General features: G+C 45.4%; 1 protein-coding gene across 1 annotated transcript; it reads right to left on the bottom strand.

Annotated features, from left to right (window-relative positions):
• Positions 1-2,419: 2,419 nt before the first annotated feature.
• CHRAC1 (chromatin accessibility complex subunit 1) lies at positions 2,420-8,144 on the bottom strand. Its single transcript, XM_050941442.1, has 3 exons — positions 7,958-8,144; positions 3,817-3,943; positions 2,420-2,708 (listed from the first exon to the last, which is right to left on the bottom strand). Exons 1-3 carry the CDS (start codon positions 8,099-8,101, stop codon positions 2,557-2,559), a joined length of 423 nt encoding a protein of 140 aa, XP_050797399.1. The 5' UTR covers positions 8,102-8,144; the 3' UTR covers positions 2,420-2,556.
• Between the last annotated feature and the right edge of the window lie 1,927 nt (positions 8,145-10,071).

Below are 10,071 nucleotides of genomic sequence, written 5' to 3'. Positions count from 1 at the left end.
ATTTTAGTGTTGCTGCACTTCAGGGCTGGGGGAAGCACTGCACAGTTTCTGAAAAGTGGTCTTCCACATGCGAAAGTTCTGCATCCACTGCTTGTCATCCCATATGATGCAATCCCACCAGTCAGTGCTGTTTCCCAGGTCCAGAAATGGCACTGCGCTGCATACAGCTGCTGCACTACTGCCAGGACCAATTGTTTCATTCTGTGGCTTGCAGCAGGGCTGCTTGAATGACACTGCAATGATCCACTGGCAGCCCGTCTTGGCTCTAGAAATACTACAGGATAAGGCATGAGGGGTTTGCAATAGTTACAAGCAGCATGCAGTTGAGGGGGGGTCCATGTTTCTTGGGCTATGGTATATACACAACACTAAGCCAGGCTTTCAAAAAAAATGTGAAAAAACCTGGGCTTGCCTTTGATATCTGGGAAGGGATGGAGGGAGGAAACTGAAAAGAATCTTCCCATTCCCCCCCCCGTGACAGTGTTTGGGTCTTATGAGGCATTACAAGCCCCTCCACAAAACCCCTGGGATTAATTGCTTTGTGAGCCAGCTACCCATGGTGCACTGCTCTGTGCATCATACAAGCACTGCTAGTGAGGATGCACTCCACTGACACAGTGAGTGGGTGTGGACAATCTGGACCAACTTAATTACTGAGGCATCTGGCTGTCAACTTAACCATGAAGTGTAGATATGCCTTTAGTGTATTTGTACCATTGATCCGTTATAAAATATTTTCTTTATCGTAAGACCTAGTGTTAATTACTTTTTGGAGAAGGGTAAAGAAAATTTTCACACCTCATAATTAAGATGTAGCAATACAGTTCCACTAAAAGGAGAGAAAAAAACCCCACAGATTAACCTAAAGTATCACTGTGGGAAGTTGAAAGGGGCACCTGGGGCAAGAATGTTGGGACCCAAATATCTGAACTGAAAAACTAAACAGAAAGGTGCTGAATTGAGCACATCCATCCATCCAGCCTTCTACATGCCCTTTTGAGGGTCTTTTTAAAAAACAGGTAGGAACCAAATCTCTGCTTGCACTTTTTCCTTTATTCCTCTGAACTGATGCTAGGCAGGCCTCTAACATTTGGCAAGCATACATGTACTGACTTCCCCTCCCTCAGTCTCCTCCATCTCTCTCCCTCCTGTTACCCTTTCATCTCTGCAGGTGGGGCTGTCACCAATCAGGATCCTCCATTTGTTGTCTATGGGGGTCATGAGTGGCCTAATGCCCAAGCTCTTTTCCTGAATGGAGATCTAAATCAACCTGAACTATTACTTGTGCAGTAGCTTGTGTAAACTGAAAAGAGACATCACTTCCAAGATGCTCTCAGAGCAGTTGAGAGAGACTGGAAGGCTACTTGCATACATTCCAGCTAACAGACACCGTGACTAACACAGGCTCAATTTCCCCTGAACATACTGAATTCAACGCCCAGTGCAAATTGGGATTAGGGATCTTTCACACTTACGTTTCCAGTGGGTAGCAGATCACCAATCATCCCCTATTTGCTAGCTAGGAGGATCCACATTTACGAATATATATAGTGCAAATGTCTAGCCCAACAACGTGTTAACCCCGCACAAAGCATAGATTAAAAGCCTTTACAAAAATAGTGCTGTCAAGGGTCTCTGCATTAATTTCCACATTTAAAAAAAATATTTATTGTAAAAAAAGTATTTTTGAAAATACACACAGGACATTTTCCATTTTTATAGTAGTAAAAATACACCAGGTCTACCACTCAAATGGTAAAAACTGTTCATTTTCTTGCTATAGAGCAAACTATATTTAATAAACTCAAACAGGTGTTGGTATGTAGAGTACTACAGGCAGTAAGCTACAAAAGTAGAATCCTCCCTTGGGGGTGGGATCTAGATATACGTATTTACATCATTAGCTAACACTTCTACTTCTTAATACCAATACAACTGCAGAGCGACACCGGGGACTGCAAAAGATCTATCCCTGGATCCAGTTTCCTTGCAGATTTGGTTTTTTAGACTGTATTACAATAGTAGCCTATTACAGTTTCTGTGGGGTTGACCCACATGTACTGCTCCAACAGCATGCTAGAAAACAGGTGGAGATTCTATCTCAGGTTTGGTTCATTGGCTTCCAGAGTAAGAACTGTAGATAAAGTATGTGCTACACTCCTACTGGTTAAGCAGAAGTATTAGCTACAAGGGTCCCATCTAGCCAGAGAGAGCCAGGGCCTTTGGAATTGATGCTGAGGGTTGCCTACAAGGCTGTTTCTATTTGGATAATGATTGTCTAAAGATCTTATTTTAAAATAATTTTTGAGCTGATTTTGTCTCAAGATCTGTATGTATGTACAATCCCCCTGGCTTTCCATATCCAAGTGCAGAATTCCTTCCTTTAAGGAGACTAATATCCAATTGTTTCAAATGTAAATCCAGATGCTGGATTTCCAACACTCCCCCTCCCACCCCCCAACTCAGTGTGGGTTAGCTTGGAAAAAAATCAGGGAGTCAATCCAAAACTTGATACTGCAGGAAGAGACTAGCTATAAAGCTAGCTGTTTGACACCCTTAAGATTCAGCATCTTCCTCTTCACTCTCTTCCTCTTGGTCGTCATCATCATCATCATCATCATCTTCTTCTTCCTCCATCTCTCCATCCCTCTTCTCTCTTTCAAGCATTTTCAGGTATTTGCTAGCTAGGATCTTCTTTGGTAAAATATCTGAAAGGCACAATTCCTTCTTTTGCAATCATTTTCAACAGTTACAAAAAGATTTAGAATAATTTATGACTGTACCATCAAAATCACAGCAACTAATAGCCTCACAGTCTATGGGATGCAATTTTTTTAGGCTAGGGAATAGTCAAGTTATTCTAATCTAACTGGTATCCTTGGAATAGGAATGTAGCCAATGTGATTTTAGAGAGATATTGTCCAATTAAGGTATAAGTGAGCCATATGAGGGAATTTGTTTAAGTGATTCTAATGCTGCTTTAATTTCTTAAGTCTTACTCACTTATTCTGCTTTGTTTTTCACTTAAAAGATCAAATATATTACTTAAGTATATCTACTCTGCTTATATTCCTTACAAGCTATTTCCCTGCACTCAATGTAGGCAGCCTATTCAGGGTAATGATATTGTTATGAGCCCAAGAACGGTAAGAAGGTGAGGCTGGTGCACTAGTAAAAATCTTATGAACAAGGAGGTCTCACTCCTTAGACGAAAGAACGTATTTGAAGAGGACATGCATTATTCTAAATGCCCAACCAATGTAAAGGATTTAAGACAACAGCGATTGTGGCATAAGCCAATGTCTGAAAGGACATTTGTGAATTTAAAATTCACCAGTAGAGTCCTTCTCTTTCCCCAAACACTACAAAGATTTAAGGGAGTGTTGTCTATTGGTTAAAGCAGAAGATGGGCGTCACATACTTCCTTGGTTTTATTCCTAGCTCTTAAACTGACTTTTAAGTCACTTTAATCACTCTGAACCTGAGCTTTCCCATTTATAAATCAGACTCTCCACCACTCAGGGATACCATTAAACAGTGTTAGAAAAAAGTAGCTTGAAGTTATTGGAATGTCAAGTATGACTGTTACATTAATTTTTCCCCATGATGGTGTATTTTTGCATCAATGGAAAAAGCAACCCATTCATTCATGCAGAATGCCTGTCAATTATTTGGACCATGAGTAAGTTAAATGCAACAGAGTTTAACAGCCAAAAAGAGAATTTAATAGCTTTGCAATGACAACTACTACTACAATAAGAGCTGCATCTTATTTTCCAGTTGCCCATATTGATTTCTCACAACTGCTGTACCTACCAGCAAGGAACTGAAATGTTTCAGATTCCTCTGCTGTATGGGAGAGGTCACTGTAGGTCAGGGCTCTCTTCTCTTTCCCACGGCCATGTTTGTAGGAGTAAGTGGCTAAATACTGGACAAAGAGCTCCTATAAAAAACAACCAACACAAATAAATGTCAAATTATTAATTCCTGTGTGCGCAGCTGACTGCAATGCTTCTTCAAACCCTTATTTAGGGCCCAATCCTGCCATTAACTGCACGCAAGCACTGCCCTGCCCTGACACAGAGTCCCACTAATTTCGATATGGCTCTGTGTGAGCAGAAGAGGTGTACGTCTGCGAGTAGCCAACTGCAAAACTGGGGTCTTAGACTAACTTAATTTGTGCCACTCCATCAAGTTCATCATCACTGCAGCAGATTTTACTGGGATCAGAAGACAGCAAGAAATTATTTCTGCAGGTATGTGATTAAATATTGCAAAAAAGCTTGACACTTTCCACTACTTACAATGATAAAAACACTCCTCCCTCATTAAAAAAAAGAGAGAGAGAGGCAGGTTGATTTGTACTAAATGTAAGTCCATCGCTCATGGAGAAGTCATGTCCACTGAATGAAAGCCCTATCTCTATTCACAAAGCTTTATCTTAGGGCATGTCTACCCTATAAACTTAAACCCATGTTAGGTCAACTCGAACCACCACAGTAATTATTACAATGATTCATATTCACACCGTCCTTCTTCTGTCAGTAATGTGCACCCTCACCAGGGACACTTCCACCAACTTAAGAGGGGCAGTGCTGGAGGCTTAGAGCCAGGGATCTCAGCTCCGCACGTAGCTCCCTGCCAGTTGCCCTCCCTCAACTCCCAACCTGAACAGGGCAGTCAACCAGACTCTGGGGATAGAGCTTCCTGCTGTGCACAGCTGTGCTCCTAGCAGGAACCCAGGAAGCCTGGTGCGGCTGCCCAGCTGGGAAGCCTACTTTCTTGTCAGTTTCATGGCTCCAGCAGAGCTCTGAAATTGACAAGAACGACAGCCAGTAAATGTAAGTAACAGTGTCTACACTACACAGACATAAGCCCTATGCCTCTCGTAGAGGTTGAGTTATGTCGGTGTAGTAGGACACTTCTATTGGAGAGAGTAAGGCCATACTGTATAGACCAGTGGTTCTCAAGCTTTTGTACTGGTGACCCCTTTCACATAACAAGGCTCTAAGTGTGACCCTCCCTTATAAGTTAAACACACTTTTTAAAATATAACACTATTATAAATGCTGGAGGTGAAGCAGGGTTTGGGGTGGAGCCTGACAACTCACCCCCCCCCACATAATAGGCTCACAACCCCCTCATGACCCCCAGTTTGAGAATCCCTGGTATAGACTGAAATAATTCACTAGAGAGAAATAAATTGCCTTACATCAACCTAATGCTGTAGTGTAGACCAGGCTTTAGTGGGAGTGAAAAGTTTAATGCTGTATTCCATGGCTATAGCCAGGAACCTATATGGTCAACTGGATCATGTGCTGGTCTTATTAGAGCTTTTCAATGATTTAACAAATTTCAAGAACTCAAACCATGTCAAAATTCAGACATTAATATGTGATGCAGGATCTTCACAGTTCAGTAGCTAAGCCGATAATCCCATTTGTGCAGCTTCTACACATGCTACTTTTGCTGGCTGTGTTGACAGGAAGTGCATAGTGATTTTCAACTAAAACTCCTGTGCCTAGTCAGTTTTATTTTGCTGAAGGGGGTTGGAAAAACATCACATGAAGCATCCAAAAGCGCATGCGATTTCCCCTCTGGAGATGCTTGTGGAAGTCCAGAAGAAGACACAAAATCTGAGGGACTCGTGAAGGAGCTGGTAAACTCGGGGGTTGTGCCGTATGACTGGAGGATTGCTAATGTAGTTCCTATTTTTAAGAAAGGGAATAAGAGTGATCCGGGTAATTATAGGCCTGTTAGCTTGACGTCTGTAGTATGTAAGGTCTTGGAAAAAATTTTGAGGGAGAAAGTAGCTAAGGACATTGAGGTCAATGGTAATTGTGACGAATTGCAACACGGATTTACTAAAGGTAGATCGTGCCAAACCAATCTGATCTCCTTCTTTGAGAAGGTGACGGATTACTTAGATAAAGGAAATGCAGTAGATATAATTTACCTAGATTTCAGTAAGGCGTTCGACACGGTTCCGCACGCGGAGCTGTTAGTTAAATTGGAAAAGCTGGGAGTGAATATGAAAGTTGTAAGGTGGATAAGGAACTGGTTAAAGGGGAGACTCCAGAGGGCGTTATGAAAGGTGAACTGTCGGACTGGAAGGAGGTCACCAGTGGAGTCCCTCAAGAATCGGTTTTGGGACCGATCTTATTTAACCTTTTTATTACTGACCTTGGCACAAAGAGCGGGAATGTCCTAATAAAGTTTGCGGATGACACGAAGCTGGGGGGTATTGCTAACACGGAGAAGGACAGGGATACTATTCAGGAAGATCTGAACCACCTTGTAAACTGGAGTAATAGAAATAGGATGAAATACAATAGTGAAAAGTGCAAGGTCATGCATTTAGGAATTAATAATAAGAATTTTGGATATACGTTGGGGGCGCATCAGTTGGAAGCGACGGAGGAAGAGAAGGACCTTGGGGTACTGATTGATAGCAGGATGACTATGAGTCGCCAATGTGATACGGCTGTTAAAAAGCAAATGCGATTTTGGGATGCATCAGGCGGGGTATTTCCTGCAGGGATAAGGATGTGTTAGTACCGTTGTATACGGCGTTGGTGAGACCCCATCTGGAATACTGTGTGCAGTTCTGGTGTCCCATGTTCAAGAAGGATGAATTCAAACTGGAACAGGTTCAGAGACGGGCTACGAGAATGATCCGAGGAATGGAAAAACTGCCTTATGAAAGGAGACTCAAAGAGCTTGGCTTGTTTAGCCTGGCCAAAAGCAGGCTGAGGGGGGATATGCTCGCCCTATATAAATATATCAAGGGGGTTAACGTTAGGGAGGGAGAGGAATTATTTAAGTTTAGTACTAATGTAGCCATGAGGACGAATGGGTATAAACTGGATATTAGGAAGTTTAGACTTGAAATTAGATGAAGGTTTCTGACCATTAGGGCAGTGAAGTTCTGGAATAGCCTTCCGAGGGAAGTAGTAGGGGCAAAAGACTTTCCTGGCTTTAAGACAAAGCTTGATAAGTATATGGAGGGGATGTTATGATAGGATCGTTAATTTGGGCAATTGATCTTGAATTACCACCAGACAGGTCTGCTCAGTGGTCTGCGGGGAGATGTTGGATGCGATGGGTACTGAGTTGCTGCAGAGAATTCCTTCTTGGGTGCTAGCTGGTGACTCTTGCCCACATGCTCAGGGTTTAGCTGATCGCCATATTTGGGGTCAGGAAGGAATTTTCCTCCAGGGCGGATTGGCAGGTGCCCTGGAGGTTTTTCGCCTTCCCCTGCAGCGTGGGGCACGGGTCGCTTGCTGGTGGTGTCTCTGCAGCTTGAGGTCTTCAAACCATTTTTGATGATTTCAATAACTCGGTCCTGGGATAGGGGTTGTTATAAAATTGGATGGGTGGGGTTCTGTGGCCTGCCTTGTGCAGGAGGTCAGACTAGAAGATCAGATTGGTCCCTTCTGACCTATGAGTCTATGGTGATCTAATCTCTACACATTAGTGATTCCTCACTAACAGGGGGGGGGGGGGACAGATAGGACGAATACTCCATGTTCAACAGAAGCATGACAGGGGATGCCAAAGGCCCCTACAGGCCGATTTCTGCCGCATGCCAGGCTACAACATACATAACCCTAGAGTCAGGACAATTCCCTTTTCTCCTCCACTTCTTTGGATAACGGGTGTAAACTACATTTACACCCTCCTGCCCCACCTCCCCTGCGCACCCCCCAGGGGCTGGCAAGACTCGCCTGCAGCAGGGTATGCGCCCCTTGCACGTGCCCCGCGGGCAGGAGCGGGCAGGGACACAGAACAAAGAGCACGAATCTCGCTTGGACTCGGGCCCAGCCCATCGGCTCAGGCGCTTGCCGTCCCGCCAACAGCCCCGGCCCCAGCCTCACGGTGGGGGGAGCCGCTCGGATCCGGGCCCGCCTGGGCGGCTCCCCGCCAAGCGCCGAGGCGGGAGATCCGAGCCTGGTACCGTGGCCTTGGCGGTGAGGAACAGCGCGTCCTGGTTGATGCTGGAGACCTCCGGCGAGCTCTTCATGATCACCCGGATCCGGGAGAGGGGCAGCGACACCAGGCGGTTCTCCCCGCCTCCGCCGCTCAGCCTCGCTGCCGCCATTTTCCTACCCAGCCGGCAGCCACCGCCACCTCTCGCAGCCCTCCCCTAAAACCGTTATTTAAAAGCGCCAGGCCGCGGAGCAGAGCCCTTTGGGAGTTGTAGTTTTCTGCCACAAGGCTGCTCGTGCACTCTGGGAGCAGGGCAGGCGGGGGACTACAACTCCCGTGATGCACCGCTCCTCAGCTGGCCTCACCCACCCTGCTCTGCTAGCGGACTGGTGACACAGGGAGGGCTACGACTCCCGTGATGCACCTGGGCACCCCTTTTGCGCGGCGCCGCGGCGAGGCTCCGCCCTGCTCTTCGCTGAGGCGTTGGGCGGCGGGTTAAGCGCTTGTCTTGGCGCTCGCGACGCACCGCTGTGTCGCCTCAGGGTCGTGCTCCATGGCTGCCGCCGGGCCGGCGCCATCCCTCTCCCGCTCCGGGCGCCGCACCAAAGCGGAGCTCCGGTGTCACCCGTGCCAGGCCCACTGCCCTGGCCAGTGATATGCGGACACGGTGTTCTGAGTGCTCGCTTGTGGCAGTTCTAGTTACAGAGCAGGACCTTTGTGCTGTCGGAGCGAATGGACAACAGGACGGATTGTGAGGAAGAAAACTCCAGAGCTCCGTCTTTCATTATTATGGATCTAGGGCCCACGTGCTGGCTACCTACCTAGATAATCCGGTGAAATCCTGGTTCCATGCAAATCAGTGTGTGCTGAATCACAGCCACAATCTCCCCTATAGTATTTGAGCACCTGTAAGTGTGCCCATTGTTATAGGCGCACTTGAATTAACGGCTCAGAATGTCACATTAGCTAAACTAGTGTAACACAGTAATGATGAATACTTTGCATTTCTATAGCACCTTCATTCTGAAGGTCTCAAGGTATTCTACAAACAGTAGGCTTTAGCACCCATGTGATGTAGGTAAGACATTGGAAATGAGCCCTTAACTAACCTATCACTACTCATATCTAGACTGAAACATGGCATCTTTCAACAGTATATAGTAATGTTAAAATTATATAATACACAGGTTAAGGAAAGAGTGTCTGTACATCTGGATGTAGTGCTTCGACTACCTAAAAGTACAAAATCTGGTTTAAAAGTCATATGATACTTTTAGTATATAATATGCAATAACTTAAATTTAGGAGAATAAATTTAATGGTACAGTTTACTCTCAATACTCGGGTACATCACTCATGAAAAATTATACAGAGATTTGGTTGTAGAGAGCAAATATAGGAATGAATGTAGATTGTCCCTCAGTAATTGAGCATTTAGGATAGGTTGTCCCTTAGAAGATATAATCACCAGAGAGGTATTTCTATTACTTTCCAATTGTATTTCTCATTGGCACTCCAGCTCATCTCTCCTGGTATTGCCATTGTCTGGTGATGTGTTCTAGATAGATGTCCCTCAACTACCTGATGGTGTTTGATCCCATGAATTGCTGCATCAGCTGAGCGTAGCGTTCACCAATTCTGCTTTCTCAACACTTGCTCCTTACTGGGGTCCCAGGGGCACAGGGCTCCAATGATCAGAGTGTGAGTCAGAACCTGGTAACCCCTAATTCTCAAGGTGTCGGCTTGAGTGGCATATTTCTCCACCTTTCAACCTCGGGATTCGCGGAAAGCCAGGGTCCTGTTCTCAAAGGGCACTGTGACATCCACCATGATAATCTTGTTTTGGTCCTCATTGATGATGATGGGGATGGCAGAGTTTACATCCACCTTCCCCACAGGTGAAAGGATGGCTCTGACTAGTCAATCTTGGATGGTGTTGTGGCGCAGCTGCTAGGCTCTGGAATGGGGCTTGCAGCTACATAGGACATGGGGTAGTGTTTCATTGGCATAGACAGACTTATGTGTAGTGCTGGGGAGGAGCTGGTGGTCTGGGTACATGTAGGTACCAATGACACGGGGAAGGGTAGGAGAGATGTCTTGGAAGCTAAATTTAGGCTGCTAGAGAAGAGACTGAAATCCAGG

The sequence above is a fragment of the Gopherus flavomarginatus genome, chromosome 2, assembly GCF_025201925.1.
Source record: "Gopherus flavomarginatus isolate rGopFla2 chromosome 2, rGopFla2.mat.asm, whole genome shotgun sequence".
NCBI lineage: Eukaryota > Metazoa > Chordata > Testudines > Testudinidae > Gopherus > Gopherus flavomarginatus.
Note: the sequence above shows the minus strand (reverse complement) of the source record. Positions and strands in the feature narration are given on the sequence as shown.

Coding starts and splice junctions, on each gene's coding strand:
- CHRAC1 (XM_050941442.1), bottom strand. CDS start 8,101: ATGGCGGCAGCGAGGCTGAGCGGCGGAGGCGGGGAGAACCGCCTGGTG. Junction 3,944..7,957: donor TCCTCACCGCCAAGGCCACG/GTACCAGGCTCG, acceptor TGTTTTTTATAG/GAGCTCTTTGTCCAGTATTT. Junction 2,709..3,816: donor AACATTTCAGTTCCTTGCTG/GTAGGTACAGCA, acceptor TGTGCCTTTCAG/ATATTTTACCAAAGAAGATC.